This window comes from Verticillium dahliae, genomic scaffold, assembly GCF_000150675.1.
Source record: "Verticillium dahliae VdLs.17 supercont1.5 genomic scaffold, whole genome shotgun sequence".
NCBI classification, from domain to species: domain Eukaryota; kingdom Fungi; phylum Ascomycota; class Sordariomycetes; order Glomerellales; family Plectosphaerellaceae; genus Verticillium; species Verticillium dahliae.
The window spans coordinates 561,548-583,514 of NW_009276938.1; the positions used below are offsets into that span (position 1 = coordinate 561,548).

General features: G+C 57.5%; 4 protein-coding genes across 4 annotated transcripts; all 4 read left to right on the top strand.

Annotated features, from left to right (window-relative positions):
- Positions 1-5,294: 5,294 nt before the first annotated feature.
- On the top strand, positions 5,295-6,976 carry VDAG_03157 (uncharacterized protein; the record flags this gene model as incomplete). Its single annotated transcript, XM_009657022.1, has 4 exons — positions 5,295-5,370; positions 5,425-5,666; positions 5,728-6,498; positions 6,554-6,976. The coding sequence occupies 4 exons, from the start codon at positions 5,295-5,297 to the stop codon at positions 6,974-6,976; spliced, it is 1,512 nt and encodes a 503-aa protein (XP_009655317.1).
- Positions 6,977-8,787: 1,811 nt separating this feature from the next.
- VDAG_03158 (endoglucanase) lies at positions 8,788-10,044 on the top strand (the record flags this gene model as incomplete). Its single annotated transcript, XM_009657023.1, has 1 exon — positions 8,788-10,044. The coding sequence occupies one exon, from the start codon at positions 8,788-8,790 to the stop codon at positions 10,042-10,044; it is 1,257 nt and encodes a 418-aa protein (XP_009655318.1).
- A 641-nt stretch (positions 10,045-10,685) lies between these two features.
- VDAG_03159 (uncharacterized protein) lies at positions 10,686-13,344 on the top strand (the record flags this gene model as incomplete). The annotated part of the gene is made up of 4 exons (XM_009657024.1): positions 10,686-10,751; positions 10,813-11,037; positions 11,116-11,849; positions 11,916-13,344. 4 exons carry the CDS (start codon positions 10,686-10,688, stop codon positions 13,342-13,344), a joined length of 2,454 nt encoding a protein of 817 aa, XP_009655319.1.
- Positions 13,345-18,850: 5,506 nt separating this feature from the next.
- VDAG_03160 (ammonium transporter MEP1) lies at positions 18,851-20,781 on the top strand (the record flags this gene model as incomplete). The annotated part of the gene is made up of 2 exons (XM_009657025.1): positions 18,851-19,245; positions 19,307-20,781. Exons 1-2 carry the CDS (start codon positions 19,176-19,178, stop codon positions 20,779-20,781), a joined length of 1,545 nt encoding a protein of 514 aa, XP_009655320.1. The 5' UTR covers positions 18,851-19,175.
- Positions 20,782-21,967: the final 1,186 nt, after the last annotated feature.

The window sequence follows — 21,967 nt, forward strand, 5'->3', positions numbered from 1 at the left end:
GAAATGGCGCTGGCGGACCCGTTCGTGTGTCCGCGTGGTACTCGGATGGTGGCTGAATGCCGAATCGAAATGGGAATCCATCAGAGCTAGCAAGGTACCGCTGCGACTGGGCTACTGTACAGTCAAAGTCAGATGTGGAAATGAGACTTGATCTTCTAGAACACCTGGAAATGCAACAGCACGGTTCTGATGGCGACTTGGGCGACGAAAATCAACGACAAACACAGGACAATCGTCAAACTCAAAAGAAGATAGCCGGCGGATCGTTTCAGAGAGATGAGACGAGATGTCTGGCAACAACTGCTTCTGCTTGCCCCTTCGCCCTCCCTCCTGCTCCTATTTGCGCTATTGGCATTTTCCTGTTGGGATCGCAATCTCGTTTTGGAATTCTGTGTTAGAGGTATTATGTTCGAGTTCAGAGTATGCTGTCTTCTGTCAAGTCGCTGAGCTCTGGTTGCATAGATGCGGCCGAGAAGTAAACCTGTCGGTCGGACTACATGTAGACCAGTCTCGGGGTAGTCGAGTGCGTCGATCCAGGCAAAGGACCCTGTGGGACAAGCTCGATAATGGGCAATTCTGGTCAGGCGTGGCCCTCATTGTGACAAGCAGCGTGGTGAAGAGTATGTAGGGCTATTGCAGCACCGATCTCAAACTCCACAGAGTATGACGACTTACCCAGCTAGTTTCCCATCGTAGCCCAGGTCATTTTATAGGCCGGAGAAAGTACCATCGTCGTAGAATCAAAACGTAGCCAAATGCGACGATGGGGCGAAATTGCCCACACCTCGTGGCGGTTGTATGTGATCTAGCGCAGCCTCGGGAGTGACTGACGTTGCCTTTGCTTTTTCACCTCGTGGTCACGGCAGTCCTGATCAAGACTGTGCGGTGTGCCTCTCTCTTCTTGACAGCTGCAGCTGTGGATCTGGAGAAGGAAGTATGATGGCACAGACGGACATTTCAACGCTGAAAGCCGAATTCCTGGCCATGCCGAAGAAGCAATGTCACAGAAGCCCGCCATGACCTGCCTGTTTGGTAGGCGTGGTGTTTCTAGAAGACAGGGGAGCAGGCACGTCAGCACAAGGGCTGCCAAAGCCATCGTGCTCCGGCTTCTTCTTTGGGCTGACGCGGACTGCGACACCTTGCCCACAGGATTTGTAGTGCAGCTGTTGAAGCATCCGAGCCAATTCCCTTATCGCAAGATCGGTTTGCATACGGTGAACGCTACTTGTTGTACAACACCTACCATAGGGACGTCATGCTCAGTGTTCAAGCCAGTTATTGTTTAGCTGTCCTTGTTCACCCTAAGATGCCTGCCTGCTTCAGGCCAAGGGTGGTTCCGTTCGCCATTGGGCAAACCCCGTCGTACTTGGCCATTGTCTGGGACATGAGTGCTGCAATCAATGAGAGTAAATTTTCGTGAGTCAACACCGTCGGGACGAATCATTATATTGTGCGACACATGATGGTGAAGTTTACCTCAGTCATGTCACCCATGGGTTGCTCCTATAGCAGCTCGAGAATGGCATTCCACAAATGGCTCTTGCTTGTTTCCCCCCCGAGGCTGGAGTGGTTGGCCAGAGGAGCGGCTGGTGTGGCCAATCCGCTGTCAACGGCCATCGGCAAAAATGTGATATTGCTTCCCAGTCCAGGGTCGCCAAAGGACTGACGCGCTTAACAGGGCGAGACCAGATTGAATACAAGATCCAGACGTATCGTTGGTCGGACCTGGACCGATGGGCTGCGAAAAGGTACTCATTATTGGCAGGGTGGTATATACGTCGTGTGCAGTGAATTCGCCAAACCACTGACAGGCTGGTGACATAGCTCAGGAGTGGTCTGACCAACAAGCAACCAGCGTCGCCCTGTCAAATGGAACACATTTGGAGACGATGGCTGGGTTGATCAGCGCATTCAGACAGCCACCATCATGCCGTACATACAACATGCTTCTTTAGGATCGAAGCCGCGCTGCTTTTCTTTCCAGTACTGTGGCGCAAGCCAGCAAGATCAAGATTTATTATGATGATCAGCCTAGCCAGCGCAATCTGGATCACCTATCAAATCGGAGCCGAAGACAGCCGGCAGGTGATGTGAACAATTGCCGGTCTGGCCTGCGACTCGGTGCCGATCGGTTCGGACTACACGACTCAAGAGACGGACACAAATAGTCTTTATGGTCGGGCTGGGAGCGACGGGACAGTGCCACGACAAGTGTTTGTTTCGTAGACGGCTCATGGATAGTGGTGGTCTTCCTGCGTCTGTGTGTCAGTCGCACGCCGCACGTCCATGACGGGGTGGGTGCCCTTGGGCCGTCCTGACGGCGTCAGCCCACCCTGAACCCAGACCAACCGTCCGGTACGTGGCTGGCAGGAGGGGTGGGGAGGGCGACTAACTGGGACTGGTTACTGTTGCGGCGGTGGTCTTCGAAGGCAAACGCACCCAAGTGGGCACCCGCAAGTGTCGTGGGTCGTGATTTTAGGCATTCCAAGAGAGGCCCTGCTGGCCTGAAACGGCCATCTGTCATTGAGCCAAGTAGGGGACGTTCGGGTGGGTTCCGGCCAGTAGAGTTGTAACGGTTGCTACGCTGAAGAGTTGGTCGGTTCAAACCAAGCCGAGAAGCTAGCCAAGATGGCGGTCCAACCTTTGTTGAACCAACGTTGTGAGACAACCGGGTTGTGCTAGTAGAAATGGCCCAGCGCCCACGACGAGAATGGCGATGCGATCACGAGGGCGATTCCGTCTGAACTCATCGACTGCAGGTGGTGTCGCAACTCGACAACTGGGTGCAGAAGCAAAACTGGGGGGTGCGGTGTGATGACAGTGCAGGCTCTAGTGGAGGGGAATCTGATTCAGACAGAGGAGGTTGTGGCGCTTGAGGTGCGCCGACGCTGATGCGGAGCCGAGACATGAGTACGGTGAGATAGGTGGGTGTGTGATGGCGGTGATGATGGCGGCGCCTGGCTGGGACGCATCATGGATTTGTTTGCTCTTGGAGGGATATGAACATTGGGCAACTGGAAACGGAAGAAGGCTACTGAGCCATCACGACGTCAGCTCAAGAGCAAGAGGGCCACTCCACTCAGCCGTAGGTCGATTGTGATGCGTAGGCAGGACCGGCACCTCAGATTGGCAGGAAGCATCGACTGCGTGTGCTTGCCGCTAGATCTTGATCATGACGCCTCTTGTGAGGCAAGATGAGGGTCCCGCTCCTGTTCGGTGCGCGACAGGACGACCGGACTGTCGCGTCTTGGCTGTCAACCAGGCTTCTCTCCAGTGTGGACAGTGGACACCCAAGGATCAATCTGATCATCAAGGATGGACAGGGCACACTCACTGCCAAGAAGCTTGCGATACTGACAACAGGCCCCCTGTACGTCCTACGATTCGCCACTTTTACAGGCGACGGGGACCGACGACGGCTGTCTGACGCCCTGGCGGGGCAGCGGGCCAGCGGGCAGTCACGACCGGCCCTATTCTGGACTCGTACTCGCTGGTCACCTCGAGCCCTCAGCCAGTGTCATCAGGGCAAGACGCGACTGCAGTGCTGACTGGCGGCACAGCAGGCGACTAAGTCATCCCCAGTGTGACAACCTCCCGCAATGAGCGTTTCCAGCTCTCTATGACGACTCTCCAGCCGATTGAGTGTCCTTGGGGGGACCATCTCGGGGCGGGAGCTAAAGTCTGGAAATACCTTACTCAAGGTAGTTAGGTGCTTATGTACCAAGGCAGGAACGAGATTAGAGCAAAAGATTCAATCTCCAGCAACATCCTCCTGCTAGCGGGTAGGTACTTGTGTGTTCAAGTGGCAGGTCCCGCCAGTCCGCCGGGGGACTCCTGCCAACGCCATATGTGAGGCAAGTGTGGTTGGTACCTGCAAAGTCCGCATCGCACCGCGGCCGCGTCGTGATTGGGGTGGTGGAGTGGAGGGCTGAGAAGGGTGGGTCCTGTAGTGTGATCTTCACACACCCCCTTTCCCTTGTCGCCAAAGTCAGGGATCAGGGGGGTAAGAGGGGCAACCACCCTGCTTCACATCCTCGCATGGCATCAATCGATGCCCCTGCAGCCCCAAGCATCGTCGTCCCTCGCTCGCTTGCCGCATTGCTGCGGCCAGACCTGCTGCCCCCCCGCTAACTTCCAATCGTCTTTGCAGGACGTCTTTTGGGGCCCTCATGCGCTTCGAATGGGGGGCGAAATCTCTCGCCGCGCCATGGGTTTCTTCCGCCTCGGCGCCCAGATACCAGAGAGGGTCGCCCGTCAGCTCGTCATCTCCAGGGGTATCCCCCTCCCCCATGACTTCCCTCGGAAGAGCACGATCCAGCAAAAAAGGCCACCGCAAGAACTTCGCAGGTACATGTACCATGACGGGTTTCCATGGCCCTTGAACCCCAGACCAGACCAGACCAGGAAACCTTCATTATTGGCGGCGTTGTCTCGACCCCCCTTTCCCCTTGTCCCCCCCCCGGTCCGACCAGTCCCAGCACTCGATGCTAGCGCATGGAGAGAGAGCTCCATCAACGAGAGAAATACCCGTCCCGAGTCTTCGTTGATGTGTGGTTGGGTGCGCGGACGTGCTACCCCAGTCCCAGACTTCGACCCTCTTGTCTATCCCCCGTACCTGTTAGGCAGCGGGATCCGTAGCAAAGAACAAGAAGGTACACAAGCAGACCCCGGCACCCGCCATCGCGGCCCGCTGCCTATACATATCTTCCTCCCCTCCCCTTTCTCTTCTTAGTCCAAGGGAAAGGGATCTCTGGTTTTACGTCCGTCCACGCCATCCATGAACATCTGAGACCTTACGCCTTGTATCAAACGAACCACCCCGCCGGCTCTTACGTCTGATAGCTGTACACGTTATGCGGTACCGACTTCGACTTCAACCTACGCATTGACTGACGAGATCGAGCAAACGCCACGGTCACATAATAATTTTTATTCTACCCACTAGAGCGTGGTCCAGCCAGACGACTTATATCGGCTCGTCCCAAGCACGGCCACCGTGATCCAGTCCCTCATCAGTGCGAATGAGAAACTGTCCTTGATGGAGGATTTCTGACACTGGTCACCGTTTCCAATCCGCGGCTCTCCACCATTCCCACACGCGCAGCGTTGCGCCTTGGCACGTCACGTCCCTTTTGCTTTCACAGCAGTACACCCGCTACAACCAGTCTCGGCCTCGTACACAACTGCACCGGCGCCGCCTAATACTCTTGAATACGACATCAACCGTCCAGGGACCGCCTTGTTCTTTGCTTCGGAGTAGACATCATACCTATTTTCATCACCATCCAACAACAATGTCCAACAACCTCCTGGGGTCTGGCTGCCCCAAGCCGTTCATCTCCGCGGCTGGATTCCCCCCCGACAAAGGGCGTAAGTGATGCCAAGATGCTGTTCTAGCGCGGCCAACTAATCCCGTTTCTTTAGATATCGATGGCCGGCTTTGCCAGAACATCACCGAAACTCTGTCGTGCTGTTTGCCATGTCCCATGACAGAATGGGTATATCCTGACTATTTCGAGACCTTGACAGCAGTTGCGAACTGGATATGTGTCGCCAGCGTTCTGTGCTGCCTCTTCTTGCTCTTGTCGTGGGCGTTCCTGCCCGTCGACAAGACAAGTCGTCATTATCTGAGCATCAGTCTCGTCTGTGCCGTCATGCTCATGAACGTGAGTCTCGCTCGTTTTTAGCAATGCCAGTCCGCAAGATGTTAACCCAAACCCCTTCCAGATGGGCTTTGTCATTCCGCTGGCGGCCCAGCCACAAGAATGTATCAACGACATCACGCCCCACAACATGCACACCAGCGGCGTCTGTGGCGCTTCCGGATCTTTCCTCCTGCTGGGCGGATTCGCCGGCGTCATGTGGGTTTTCTTGCGAGCCGTGTCTCTTCACCTACAGATCTGCTGGCAGGCCGTCGTCGGCCGGAACTTCATGCTCATCTCTCAGGCCACCGGCTGGGGCTTCCCCGCCATTGCGCTTCTCGTTGCCCTCCTCTTCAGCGGAGTCTCCTTCCGATTTGGTGCGACTTGCCACATCAACCACGAGAATAGTTTGGCCACCTTTTGGATTCCCCTGTTGGTCTTTGCCGGCCTGACCGTCATCATACAATTCGCCACGTTTGGCTACTGTATCAAGGTCTACCTAGCCTCTTTGGCCGACAACAGCGCTTCGACCGAAGGCTCAAGCCTGCCGCAGTATGCCGCTAGTGCGCGCACCATGACCCCCCGCCAAGCATACCGACGTGTGCGCCGCGTCATTGCACTACAGTGGAGAGGCATCACGATTGTGCTCATCATCATCTGCGATGTCATCTTCTTCTCCGTCATCTTTGTTTTCCAGGACGTCACGGTGCAAGCTGTGCGTGAGGACAAGACCATTGCGGAACCTTGGATTCTCTGCCTCTTCGGCTCCAGCGGCGATAAGAACAAGTGTCTGGATTTGGCAAAACCTCTCGTCGTCAACGAAGCTACCATCATGGCAGTGCTGATCCTTCTCGCGGTAAGCCTACTTGCAGTTGCGAACCAGCACGACCGCCACTAACATTTCTGTGCAGATCAACGGCATCTGGTTGCTTATCCTCCTCGGACGATGGTCCATGGTCACCGGCTGGGTTGACCTCTTCAGGTCGTTCCGCGGTGACAGCAAGAAGGAATTCGTTTCCGTGGACGCCCGGCAGGATGCCAAGAAAGATACTCGTGCGTACGAGATGCTCTCTGTTGACTCGAGCGCTGCGGTAACACCGATTGACCCAGTCAAAACACCTGCCAGCCCACCGAGCGGCCGCAGAACGCCCGATTACTTCGGGCAGACTGCACGATACCACGCACCTGAACGGTCGTTCTCGAGCCCACGGCCACCACGAAGCCCGCCTGCCAACGACGGCTGGGAGATGAGGCCAACGCATGTGCGTCCTGAAAGGCGGCACAGCCCCGAGGGGTTCGAGGACATGAACCCGTTGGGGATGAACAGGATCTGATTCTCAACCAATCAGTACGATTGAAAGAAAAAAAAAAGGGAAAGAAAACGAAAATACACAAACGAAAAGCCTCAGGCGCCTCGGACTCAACATAGGAGGAGAAGAGGTATTATATTTACGAGCCACGATCGCTCACTGCACATACGTGCCCTTCCATTACATATTGGCTTACGAGCACCATCATTTACACCATGAGGCGGACACACGCCATGTTCATATCGACTTGGGCCGGAAAGGCAAGGGGGGGGGGCAAAGGGCAGAATGGCCATGAGTCGAGCCAGGTCGTATACAGTGACGAATGCGATGTAGGATCAGCGCCGGCGTCTCGGATTTTTTTTTATTTATCACTCGTTGGAAATTTGTCGAGGAGGAACACACGAGGCTACGTCCTCGAGATACCACTACTGTATAGTTCGGTGAAAGGAGCGGATGGGCAAGCTTGCGAGGCCCTAATGTCACGAATGGTGTTGCCCCCGACAGCAGGTGGGGAGGGCAGTGAATAAGAAGAGTATCAACGATTTCAACAATTGGGACTACTGATATGGCAATGCTGTACAACAATGTTGATGTTCAACGCTAAAAAGAGGTAGGCTGTGGCTCACATTAAGCTCTCGACGTCGCGGGACGGCGGGTCTGGGCGGACGGATGTCGTCGGGCGAGGGGTCATGCACTCGAGAGGACAGCAGCAGAGCGCCCCCGGAAGGGGCGGATATTGAAGAGCGAGGCGGCTCGCCCGCATCGCCACAATTTGGCTCGGCATGCTCGGAGGACGACATGGTTGCGGGCTGCATGTCTGACAGCGCCTCCCCCCAGGAAAGCTTACTCGGTGCATCGGATCGGCGTCCGGTATTTGATTTAAAGACGGAAATAGGCGACTCAGATGGGTGCATTCGCTGCGAGTTGATCTTCTCCTTCATTTCTTCTTTTCATTTCGGGGCCCCGGCCGTACGTACCATGCACTTCATGTACCTACCCATCTACCTAGTCTGAGGGAGGCTACCGAGGAAGCAAAAGTCTGATTCTGCTGAGGCGACGCAGTCGAGACAGACAAACGGGCGCTGCTTTGTCGATCTTTTGACGGCCCTGTCGCCTGCAACTCCTTGCTCAGTGTCTTGAGTGAGGGTCTTGAGACGCTGCAGAGGTCCATTTCCCTCCGCCCTCGCCTCCTTCCATCTCTGCCCTTCTCTGGTTTCCTCTCCTCTCGTGAGGAAACGTCGACCTTGCAACGGAGCAGGTGGCAGGCACGGCCGAAGTGCCGCTTCCCGGGTGTGACGCCGGGCCCTGGTGACTGCCCTGTGCCCTGGCTGCTGCCCTGGCTGGCCTGAATCGTGCGTGACAGGAACAATCTGGCACCACGTGCTCTGGATATTCCCTTGCCACAGCACAGACGGCCGTGGGCGGGGGCGACCTCAGTGCGACCGGGAGCCATGACATCCGCTGTGGGCGGCAGCTGCAGCCCCGACCAGGCCACTACTAGGGTCAGAGCATGGAGCTGGACCCGACCTCTTCAAGCCGAGAGAAGCTTTGGGAGCACCAGGCTCGGAACCCGGCTTGACGACGTTGAACAATCGTCGACGGGGCGCTCTACCTTTGACCACAATGACGGCAATGACGACGATTTTGCATTGATCCCTACAGAAACGCCAACGGAGTATGGCAGACACGGTCTGGGCCCAATTCACCTACCAACGCCATCCTCAGCTCGACATCGTTCAACGACACTGCGATATCACGTATCACCACTTGCTCGTCGATTGGCACGCAACACAGCCTGCGTCGTAGGGCGAATTGCGAGGTTTCTCCGACGCAACATGTTTCTCGTCATGTCCCTCCTGCTGATCGGAGCGTACATCCACCATCTCTGGCGCGCAGAGACCACCATCAATGTTCCCTGGGTCCCCGACCCAGCATCCCGCCTCTTCGCCGAGGTCCCGCTGACACCGCTCCCCGCCAAAGACGACATTACGACGTACCAACTTCCCCTGGCCACGAGGGGCCGCAACATTGTCGACACCGAAGGCCGCCGTTTCAAGCTCCTCTCGGTCAACTGGTACGGCGCCTCTGACGAGCTCTTCGTGCCCGGCGGCCTCGACATCCGCCACCGCCGCGACATTGCCGCCACCATCCGCGCCCTCGGCTTCAACAGCGTGAGGCTCCCCTACGCCGACGAAATCGTGACGGCCAACCCCGTCGTCGACGCGCGCGTCGTGGCCGCGAACCCGGACCTCGCGGACAAGCGCGCCCTCGATGTCCTCGAGGCCGTGACGACGGCCCTCACGGACGCGGGGCTCGCCGTCGTGGTCAACAACCACATCACGCACGCCACGTGGTGCTGCGGCGCCGATCCCTGCGATGCCGGGTGGGCGAACGATCACCTGGGGCCGCTGTGCCGCGTGCGCCAGACGGAGGAGGGCTGGATCCGGAACTGGGAGGCCGTCATGGCGCGGTTCGTGGACAACCCGCTCGTCATCGGCGCCGACCTGCGGAACGAGGTGCGCGGCGTCTGGGGTACCATGCCGTGGAGCAAGTGGGCCGCCGCCGCCGAGAGGGCCGGCAACAGGCTGCTCAGGATGAATCCTGACTGGCTCATCGTCGTTGGCGGGACCGAGTCGGGCAACGACCTTCGCGGCGTGGCCGAGCGGCCCGTGAGGCTCGATGTACCGGGTAGGGTCGTGTACTCGGCGCACGTGTACGCTTGGTCCGGCTGGGGCAGCCTCGAGGGACGGTTCGCCAAGAGGGGGTACGCCTCATTTGTCCACGCCATGCGGGAGAACTGGGGCTACCTCGTCGAGGGCGACGAGGCGCCCGTCTGGGTCGGAGAGTTCGGGGCGCCGAGGGACCCGAGCATGGGCGACGCCAACTACTGGCAGAACCTCGTGCGCTATCTCAAGGTCGTCGACGCCGACTTTGGCTACTGGGCCATCAACCCGCGGAAGCCAAAGGCGAACACGACGGAAACGTATGCGCTGGTCGAGGACGATTGGAAGACTCCAGTGCTCGACTACCGCATGAAAGACATGGCGGAAATGATGAAGCAAGGCACTTTTGAGGGACACGATGAATTATGAGGGGTTCTGGTAATGACGAACGGGTGTACGAATCGCAGGCACCCTGGACATGGCGTTCTGGATAGCTTCCACATGAGGATTGGACAGCTAGTGAATGAGGTTTGTTTTGACATGATGTATATGAAAAGCGGTTGGATGCTGGCTTCATTCTGATTTCCGTCGCCTTCGGTGATCTTGTTACACTACCATTCTCGTGCCATGAAAGCCATTGTTCTGCATCACGAAAACAGTGCTGGGCACCCTGACGCTACCTACCTAGGTAAGGTAGGTAGGTACCTTGGGTAAGGTAGGTAGGTACCTTGGGTACGGAACGTCATGCCGCGGCGAGGCTTATCGATACAGCACAGGAGTGGGGCTGACCCCTCGAGCCTCAGCGGCGCCCGCGCGGCTGTTCTTCGATTCATCCACTCGTGGGAAACATCGCATGAGGACCGCCTAGGTCGTTGACCTTTGTTTGCAACTCGACAAGACAGCCGGTGCCACCAATCCATGCAAACCGCGTTCTTGCTCCTCGCCCTTCTTCCAGGCCGCTCTTTACAATTTCTGTGTGGCAACACCGCTCTCAAGCACACAAACACCCGGCACCCAACAGCATCTATGTCCGACGAGGCCGACTGCGCCTTTGGTTCTCGTAGGAGACGATGGCCTACCGTCCGTTCCGCGAAGTAACCGTGGGGAAATGCCAGGTGCAGACGGCGACAGCACGCGTGAGCATTCTGCTGAGCCTCTGTGCGAAATGCCATACTGACACCTTCCCCATGTACACAGTTTGGCCCAGACGTGATCGACGTCGTACGAGAACGAGACAGTGACTTCCACCAGTCTTCGGACGGCACCGTCCAGCACGACCTCACCAACGGCGTACCGACAGGCCAGTTCTACACCGGCGGTCCGCCTGCCAGCGTCAATGGCGAACCTGTCTCTCCTGAGAGGAGAGTCCCGCGGATGCCCTACTACCGCAACAACCTAACTGCCTTGTCGCAGAAATACAACGTAGGAACCCCCGCCACTACCCTGCTCTGCTCTGCTCTGCGCACGACGTTCGATCCCAACTGACATGCCCCTCCTCAGCTCTACTTTGTCGCCTACGAGAACCGCCTCTTCGTCTACCGCCCTCGAGATGTGCCACGACAGACGATTCCCGAAGATGCCGATCTCATCCTTGCGACGGGTCCCGACCGAATGTCCGAGTACGTGGGCGGCACCATGGACCGCCGCTTCTCTCACCAGGCCAACGCCATCACGACGGGATTCCTCGGTCACCAGGAGATTGTCCTGCTTGTGTTTGACGACGGGTCGGTTATCGCATATTATACCAAACACATTGCCGAATACGTCCTCCTCCATGTTCGACCACCCGGCGCCGCTGCCAGCGCGGTCAAGGCGGCCCCGATCCCGCGGCCGTTCTTTCGCGAAAACGTCGGCTCCTCAGCCTGGGGCGTCGCTGTTCACCAGGAATCTCGCCTCATAGCCGTCAGCTCCAACCGACGCGAGGTCACCGTCTTCGCCTTTGGTCTCTCAAAGCAGCCGGGGGGCGCCAAGAAGGGACACAAGCACGACTTTCCCGTCGCGCTCGTGGCGGGCCGCAAGCGCAACTGGCGCATCGTCCTGCTCCTGGGGGAGGAGGGACACAACATCCCCAACGTTTCGTTCTGGGACGACAAGAACGGGCTCGCCGAGAAGGTGTGCGCGGTAGACATCTACGGCAACACCTGGATTCTCGACATCTGGAAGCCCTGCACTGCTCCGTATCGGATCGCGCATAGCGACCAGGGCAGTGCGAACATGATCAGGGTGCCACAGGGGTAAGCAAGGCCATTCGTGCCATCTCACTCCGCATGTATTCTTTGGCACTGACGCGCTCGTCGTAGCGGCTGGGGTGTCATGGTCGTACCTCTCACAGGTGCAATGCGCGCGACGACGTCGAGTGATGCGTTTGGCACCAAGAAGCCTACCACTGTCGAATACGAGATTCGGACAGCACCGGGCTTTGCGCATACGAGCGTGATAGACATATCGGAGAGCCTCAACCACGTCCGCGATAGCCCGATTCACGGGCTGCAGCTGCCTGCTACGCTTCTGCACATGAACCCTCCAAACCAGTTGATAGCGGCCATCTTTGGTCAGGGAGTCGGCCTTGGTCTAGATGACAGTACATCTGAGCACGAAGACGATGATGACGATGACGATGACGAGGAAGAAGAAGACGACGACGACGACGAAGGCAGTGAGGCTGGCCTGGTTGGAGACGCGATTGGAACGAATTTGTACAGCGAACACAATGTCGACGGTGGTGCACCGCTTGAGCCTCCCGACACACCCCTCTCTCTGGCAAGTGACGGGAGCCAAGAATACGACGATATGGAGGACGCTCTCGACTCCAACAGCAGCGGGCTCGTCTGGCCCTGGGAACTCACAGGGAGCAGCACGATAGATCTAGCCGAATTCGCGCCACAAATCAGCTCTCCACTGGCAGGCGCCATACCTCTTCATCCCCAGATGCTGGAAAATGTCGCAGCTCAGTCCAAGATCATCTTCCAAGGCACCATGAACGGTCGTCGCCTGCCGTCACAAAAGCTGCACACCGTCCAGAACTTCTGGCTTGACATGCTTTACCTGCCACATACAGGCAAAGTCTACGCCTTCCAGTCCTCCTTCCACCACAAGGCCACATTTCTCCGGCGCAGCCTCGAGGTCAACCGCAACACGACGCCCCAGGATCCCGCCACCCTGAGGGATATCACGAGCCGTGCGTGCCTATTACGCACGTACACGACCGACATTGAGATGCGGCGCCTCTCGACCCCGCACCGCGCCGTCATCTGCCGCTCTGTCACGAGCGCTCAACCACACCACCCCGTATTCCGCCACATGGCACGTCTAAACATGCTGCTACGCGTTCCGGAGCTGTCACTCGTCATCGTCGGCTCGGCAGTCGGGCAGGTCGTCCTGCTGACGCCCACGACGGGCGACCGCGGCGTCAACTTTGCCGACGAGCGCAAGGGCCACGTACCCCAGGGAACGGACTGGTCCACTCGCCACGGATTCCGCATCGACTGGGTGCTGCCGACGCAGACGGACGAGGACGCCGGACGCAGGCCCGCGAGGCCGCTGTACGGCATCGCCGTCGGGCCCGTGCAGGAGGGCGGCGCGGAGGGCATGCTGCTGGCGCGGCCAGAGGGCAAGACCACGGCCGGGCCGGGGTCGAGACGATATAGGCTCATGCTGCACTACAGAGACCACACCATCCTGTCGTACGAGCTCAGCCGGAACGACGATTATCGGCTCGAGATTGTTTGAGCGACCTGGCCTCGGACGACGGGTTCGCTCGGGGCCCACTCTCCGAGCCCGTGGTTCGGCGTTCGTAGTCTCTACGGGGGTGGATTCCACGATGAGCTCGCCTCCTGTTGATGCATTGGCGTTTGCATGGGATTTTTCAAGTTTGTGTTTTGGTTTCGGCATTGTGCTGTGGGCCCGGGCTGGAAGAAAGCTCTTTTAGGTTCAGTGATGGTCGCTTGACGACGCAACGAGGTTATGACGAGAAGATACCCAGAGTAATGAAATTCTTCGATCCTTTGTGGATGACTGGAATGCTATGCCTTGTATGTGATGGTTGCGCTGGTGGCACGTACTACAACCTTGCGTTCACGTTCTGCGGGCTTGCGGGTGTTTGACATTTCAAGCTCACGACTCTTCTTCGTTGTCGAGCCGAAGTTCCTCCCCAAGCTCATCTAGGGCTGTTGCGCAGAGTCAAGCAAGGATTCTTGTGGCGGTGTACACCCCGTGGTCACTGGCATGCGCTCCTATGTGCACTGATGGTGCTCTGAGGCTTGGTGTCGATGGGCCAATATACTCGAGGGAGTTCAACATGACCTCGTCCTGTGTCACATGGACCGACCGCCAGCCCTATGGTGGACGTTCTGCTCATAACAAACGAGGAAACACCGAGGCCATCCCATGGAAACTCAACACAGAGAGGTGCGTACAAGGACTTGAGCACGTTTCTCCCCTCGACTGGTCGTGATGCAACGCACATGCCTGACATGCCCCCTTGATACCGTACCGATACTTTCTCCCCCTGACAGCTGTAGGAGAGAGTCTTACCGGGCTCGAAGCCTCTCCGGATTCAGCATGAGCGCGGACCTGTTGCGTCTCGACGGAATAGTCATCTCGATGCCTGGTTCGAATGGCTCCATCACGTTCTTGAGCGTCGCCGACGTCAGTGGCCATGAGCTATGCAGTGCTGCGCACCACACCGCCACTATAAAACCACAGCAAGCGATATGTGCTGCCCGCGACACGAGCCCCGAAGCTGTCTTGACGGAAAACAGGACGGTGTCGGCTGCTGGGCCAGCCTGTAGTCGATGCCCGGGATAGACGTACTGGTTCTTATCCCCCATTCAACCATTCGCTTGTCAAATAGGTTAAAGCACATGTATCCGTGACTTTGCGGCAAGAGATTAAAGGGAGAATCGTTCCTTATTCACTCGAGGTTCCTTTAGAAACGTTCGATGCCATCAGCCGATGCAGACACGAGAGTTCAGGCGCACAGCTCGCGCACAGTGGCTGTACGCTCGGCATTCCAAGGCATCAGGAAGCTCCAATGTATTCGGTTGAGCACCAGCGGTGAAGAGCTGGCACGAGAGCTTCAGCACCTAAACAGCCGCTCGTACTTTCTGAAAGAGAGAATTCGTTCCCACCTAGAAAGAGGGGTAATGCCATCTTTCTCTCAGAGGAGGTGGTTGTGCGGGCTTCAAGACTTTCCGTCCGCAGACCTATTGCATTGCCAAGATCCACGATGCGACATTCGCCTTGGAACAAGCAACCTTTGCGGCCGAGAAAAAAAAAGGCAGTATGGGATATTGAACTTAATTCCTGGGAGCTCGGTCCAAGCTTCTATTTATTGCGGCCTAACTAGGATGACGCATTTTCAGGACGAGCAGATGAAGGGCGAGAACACGATAAGGAATCAGGGTCGCAGAATTGCTAGTCGAGAAGCCTTTTTTTGCGAAGAACGGCGAACCTGCACACCGTACGAACAACTTCCGCCGATTCCAGGAGGCTGATCGATGCGATTCAGCTCTGCAATGCACGTCAATGGGCTCATCGCTTCGTGTATGTCACTTGACCACCAGACATATGAGAAGAGGGGCAGATCTCGCATGGCGCAGTTCCAGCGGCTTCATTACGTGTAAACAGATAACCTGCCCATGTGTCGTTTCCCAGGCTCTACAATGTATGCTGTCGAGTAGCCACGAGGACCAATGTTCGTGTTGTCCGCCGCATATATGATCCAAGTTTGAGTTCCTCTACGCGAACTTAATCAGGGCGCTTGAGCAGCACGCGTTGTACATGGTATCACACGTTCAGAGGTGGAAGAGCGCGGATCGAACCGAAATAACAGTCGCATACCAAGAACTTTGATGCACGCGACCGTCGCATAAGAACTGCGTCGACTGCATCCAAGATAAATCGTTGCTCGGTGTGCTCAAAAGCATGGGTCGCGCGATACAGCTCATGTAGAAGTATCTGGCATGTGTCCAAGCCACCTTCAAGAGCAACGGCAACGCGCAGGAAGGAAGGAGGATTGTGCGGTCACCATGTTCGGGAAAATGGCGCGCGATCACATGCTGCCCTTTCGCCCATCGGTCCATCTTTTCCCCTAAACACGCATCATTCGACCAGTGCAACAGCGTGTCCATGTGGTGACGCGCAAAATCGAAACCTTCCAGAAGGGGAAAGCCTCGACCTCGGAGAGAGTCGGAAGCATCTAAGCAGCTGGGCAGCAAGAGGTGACAAGCACATTTGACACACCTACCTAGAACGGCTCGAAGGGAGTGGGTGTGGCGGGACCGCTGGTTCGGGCGTAAGATAAGGCTAACGCTGTCGACGGGACCGCCGGTTTGGGAACCGGGGGCAGTTGGGGCCAACGGGACACATGGGGCGAGAAGGGCGCGGCGCACGATGACAAGGTGGAAATTTTGAGGGGTTCTGCGATGCAAGGCGGGAGGCGCGTTTTCCATGTCAAACGCAGGGCGACACAGAGGCGGCTCAAAGAAGCCGGGGTGCAGGTGTTTGAGGTTGTTCGATCTTGGAGTTGGCATGTTCAGGGTGTCGACAGGGCGAAAACACTACGAAGCCCAGACGGGATTCCAATCCTTAGTTCAAGACTCAGTCGTCCGTGGCCGAGGGCGAGGGCTTTTGCAGCGGTCAGACGCCCTTCCTCTTATGACAGACACTGCGTCAATCGCCAAGTCGATCAGCAAGCTGCTCAGACCAGGATAGCAGGTTCTTCGGAATAACCAGCACGAGCCTACAAGACACTATGAAGGGAATCGAATCTTGAATACCGTCAGTCTTCAAAACGCAGCGCTCCATTGGGCATCGGCAGCCCAGTGCACAGCCGAGGACACATGCCCCCCCTGTCCTGAACGATCGACCCGTGTCTCCCCCCTTGAGGGCTAAGCTTTCCTGGAGTGGATGGAGCCAAGAAGGGAGGCACCGCATTGGCTGGCAGCTCGGCCGAGGATTGCCCTTTTGTCAGGACAATAACAAACTGTTGCGTAACATAATGAGATGTGTGTGTGTGTGTGTGTGTGTGTGTGTGCCTTTCCAGCGCGTGGGCGAGCGACAGCGGAGGGCCTAGCATAAGCTGGCAGATCGCGAGCGGTGTGTTCACCGTCCGATGAGACGAACCAGACTTCTCCAGATGACGGAGATCCGATGTCGCTGGTATTCGCCTGTCTGCCGCCGCTGCAGCGTTCGCTACAGTGTAGTTGATGAGTCGTGGCGATTTGTTGATGAGATGTAAAAAGGTCCTGTCAGGAACGGTAGATCCGTACCAAGACTGGGACCATTGGTCGAAGCTGAATCCTGGGCAGGCTGGGCATTGCGAAGAAGCATTGTCGAGTGGGCGGTTCAACTCTTGCCATCCAGTCGAAGGCTCTCGCGACAGAGGAAATCCCACAGGAGGCCCCCTTCCAAGAGAAATTCGCGTTATCGCGGGATTCGATACGAAGCGTGACGAGGCGAGAATGTCATGACAACTGGACAATGGGGGAATTTGAGGTCCTTGAAGAAGCATGGCCATCCCCGGGAATGAGTGAAATGGAGACGAGCGTGAGCCCTGTACTGGTAATAGGCGGACCAGGGGGGCCAGTTCGCATGCTGTGATAGCATTACGTCCAGATTCTGGACTCCCGCGCAGCACGACCAGTGAGACGCGGCAGATTTTGGTGAGTCAGCTGAATGGCTGGCCAACGGGGGGGTTCGATTGATACTCGATTGATACTCGATTGACGTTTATGGTGGTGCCTGTGATTGACTGGATGCTTTCTCTTATCTTCACACTGCCTCATTAGACGTCGAGCATGGCGCCCGGGCGTGGTCCGATCAGGCTTTGCTGGCCAATTTCTTGAGGCAGGTTGATCTCGAGACGTCTTGGCGGCAGCAATGACCATGTAACGACCAGCGCAGGGTGCCGTCTTTTTCCTAGCGAAGTATTCGCAGCGATGTATAGGAATAGGGCACCGATGACCTGAGCTGCTGATGCCGATGGTGAATGAATGGGCTGGCTGGTTCCACATGGCTGCGTGCGTGGGAGCACGACATGGCCATGATGCTGTCTTCCATTCCAGGCTGGTGTTCAGGATGAATAGCGGTGGTACCTGGGTTGCTTCTTTTAGGTGCTGGAAGGTGAGGCTGGAATTTTGCTGGCGCTGACCGTTTGCAACCCATGGCATTGGGCTTCCGGGGAACAAGTCCCACCCCACCTTGACTACCTGATCCCACGATGCCATGGATTGCCGTCAGCCCGACTCGTCCTTCTCTAACCCCGGAATTATTCGACGAGAAGGGGTGGAGGCAGTCTGCTGCATCACGACGCGGCATTCGCCCAGGTGCTTGGTTAAGGTAAGGTAGGCGAGCTGATGTACCGGCGCGTCAGACTGGAGGGATGACATCCACTTGGGAGTTTGGGGGTCCTGGGTGGTGGACCACAATCATGAGAATGAGCATCATGACAACGGGTGATTTGGTGAGATGCAGCATCGAAGCGGGAGCAGGAAGCGGGAGCAGGAAGCGGGAGCAGCAAAGCAGGCAGGACCCCTGCCGAGTCCCGCACACAGGAAAGTGCGTGGGAGGTGTGCCTGCTTGCTGGGACCGTGCGTCTATGCTGTACTTGGCACCTACGTACCGATACCCAAATTGGGGCGGACCCCTGCTGAAGCGAGCCTGCCCAGCCGGCACGAGTCGAGGGCGCCTGCTTCTCTTTGTGCGGTTCGCACCTTCCTAGCCTCGTCCCTATGCTCCAGTGTCGCTGCCGTTCTTTTTTTTTTTTTTTTTTTGTCCTTCGATGTATCTCCTCCTAACGCACCCGGTCCCAGCTTCCAGGCTCCCGAGCGGCACCCCCCCTTGGCAGGATCCAGGCCACACCCCCCTTCCCTCTCCACCACTCACATGCCGTCCAGCTGCTATCTATCATTTCTGGTCGGTCAACTCTATTATACACCTGCGAGCAAAATCCGCGACCCTTCTGGCGCGCCCCTTGCCCTTCTCGTCCCCAAGACCCTCCCACACACGCATGCACTTCCGGATCTCTCGTTTCTCACACCCTGGCCCCTACACACGCATCCACCTCCGTGTGCCCCCCGTACAATGTACCGCCCTCCCCCCCCCCATCATGGCTGTTCTTATCAGCCAGGGATCAACGCCAGCACCGGCGCCGGGCGTCATGAATGGGATGGGTCGACGGGATGGGACGCTCGACTGAGAGATACGACCCTCCGTCGTAGGCAAGGTCCGCCTGGGGTCTTACTATCTCTGGGTCTTCTCTATCTTTTCCCCAGACCCGCGCTGCCAATAGGTCCCTCCCCCTACCACCGCATCTGGTTCATATATATCTCTTGCATCCATCCCTCCTCGCTGTTCCGTCTCGAAAGGTTTCTCGCTCTTCAGTCTCGACTCCATCCGTCTCTGGTGATACCCACTTCCACCCATAGAGGTCTCTTGTCTCTACACCCGACAAAAGACTTACACACCCTTCCGACAGTCGAACGAACTCTCGACTACCTTTTTTTCCTTCGTCGACACACCTCGTCCCTCGACGTCTCTCACACACGACACAGCCCATCATGTCGTACAGTTGGGTGGGAGCTCCCACGGAGTTCAATGGCACGAATCCCGACACTGGCGGTGATTCCGGTACGCTGAAGCCCCAACTGTGATCTCCCCACGACACCACTGACCAAAGTTTGCCCAACAGTCACCGAGAACCTCAACCAGTGGTACCAGAGCGGCGACCAGGCCTATATCCTCGTCTCCGCTTGCATGGTTCTCATGATGATTCCCGGTATCGCTTTCCTTTACTCGGGTCTCGCCCGTCGCAAGTCGGCTCTCTCGCAGCTCTGGGTCGCCATGATGACCTTCTCCGTCTGTGTTTTCCAATGGTACTTCTGGGGCTACACCCTCGCCTTCAGCGAAACCGCCACCAACGGCTTCATCGGTAACTTGCGCCACTTCGGACTCAAGAACACCCTCGGACAGCCCTCGCCCGGCTCGCCTCTGGTCCCCGCGCTTCTCTACTCTTTCTACCAGATGATGTTCCTCGCCGTCACCGCCGCCCTGACCGCCGGTGCCACTGCCGAGCGCGGTCGCGTCATTCCCTGCATGGTCTTCATCTTCTTCTGGGCCACCCTCGTCTACTGCCCCCTAGCCTGCTGGGTCTGGAACGTCAACGGCTGGGCCTTCAACTACGGCGTTCTCGACTACGCCGGTGGTGGCCCCGTCGAGATTGGCTCCGGCATGTCCGCTCTCGCCTACTCCTGGGTCCTCGGCCGCCGCAACGAGAAGATGATGCTGAACTTCCGCCCTCACAACATCTCGCTCATCACCCTCGGCACCGTCTTCCTGTGGTTCGGCTGGCTCGGCTTCAACGGTGGTTCCGCCTTTGGCGCCAACCTCCGTGCCGTCATGGCTTCGTGGAACTCGTGCCTGACTGCCATGTTCGCCGCCATGGCTTGGTGCCTGCTTGATTACCGCCTCGCCAAGAAGTGGTCCCTCGTCGGCTGGTGCTCTGGCACCATCTCCGGTCTCGTCGCCGCCACTCCCTGCTCCGGCTTCATCCCTCCCTGGGCTTCCATCATCCTCGGTGTTGTTGCCGGTGTCGCCTGCAACTTTGGCACCAAGGTCAAGTTCATCCTCAAGATTGACGACTCGCTCGATGTCTTCGCTGAGCACGGCATCGGTGGTATCGTCGGCCTCATCTTCAACGCCTTCTTCGCCACCGAGTACATCATCGGCCTCGACGGTGTCAACAACGGCATCCAGGGTGGCTGGATCGACGGCAACTGGAAGCAGATGTACATCCAGATTGCTTTCATCGTCGCCGCCTCTGCTTACTCGTTCGTCGTCTCGGCCCTCATCGCCAAGGCCATCGACATGGTCCCTGGTCTCAAGCTCCGCGCCTCGGAGGAGGCGGAGCTCCTCGGCATGGATGACGACCAGCACGGCGAGTTCTCGTACGACTATGTCGAGGTCCGCCGTGACTTCCTTGCCTGGACCCCCCACCAGACCGAGCCCGCCGGCGAGGGTGTTCGCTTCGTGCCCCAGCACGGCATCGAGGAGCACCAGGTCATGGCCGACCGCAACTCGAACCCCAGCTCGCCAGAACCCGAGGTCAAGGCTGCGCCTGCTGACTCGGAGGCTGAGACCAAGAGCGAGAAGACGGCTGCCGTCTAAGCTGGTCACAACCAGCAACGGGACGGATGGAGCAGGGGCAGCAAAGGGGTTGAGGCGTTTTTCTTTTTCCTCTCTCTTTCCTCGTATGGAAATTTCGGGATAACACCAGACACAACTGGTACACTTTTTATTTGCATTTCTGGTCATTTGAACGGGCAGGCGGCGGGGTTTTCCCATCAAGCCGAACCCACAAGATAGAATATTCCTTTGAGAGCGCGCGATGTATCAATACCCACGACTTTACCAGTCGAATACTGAACATTCATCATACTTTGCGGATCCGTTGATTGCTGAGTGACATGGAACTGTGCCGTTGCCCTCCGCCTTGCGCGTGAGCACGCAGCGATACGCAGCCGAGATTTGCCATCAAACTTGTGGTGGCAGGCTACAGCCACGCCAATCGGGCGACGCAGGACGCGAGCTGAACATGGTCTGGGATGTGTGGGCATGACGCAGTTGGTTTAGGCTGTGTGTGAGATGGGACAGCGCCACGCGACTCGCGCTGGCCCCCCCCCCGCGCGCGCGCGAGATAACGACGTGCGCGATGAGTGGCTCGTTTCGCCGCGAGCACTTGTAGGGGGGCCCAGAGAGTTTCGGGCTGAGGTCGTGTCGACAGATGGGCAAGGGGGGCGCGTTCCCCGATCGAAGGGAAAGCTGAGGAATCGAGAAAGGGGTGGCGTCGCGCCGTGGGCTCATGAACAGCGGCTGGTGGGCAGATTGAGGAGCAGCTGGTGGACAGATTGAGCAGCAAGCTGGCGGGAAGATAAGGCAGACAGAGGAGAGAAGGGGCGTCCACCAGTAGAGAGAGGAGAGAGAGAGGAGAGAGAGAGAGAGAAAGGGTTGTGAGGCTAGAAAGGCCCAGGTCATTCCGTGTGCCAGCCGATGGGGTCAAACGTGTTGCCCGCCCGCGCTATATAGATTCCGAGAGGAGACACACGAAGGCGAGAGATGCGTGTGATCGCAGGCTGGGATGACAAGTCGAACGTCTGAATAGACGTTGGGTCCCCCCCCCCCCCCCCCGGCAAAGAGGAGCGCAGCGGCTCGCCTCGCACCCAAGAGATCGATGGTGTGGTTCGAGCCCCAGATCTTGGCCTCCATCGTGCAGCGGCGCATCTCGCAGTTTGCATGGCGTGCCGTTCTTCTTCTTCTTTATTTTTGGGTTCCTTGGGACGTGCCGACGTGCGGG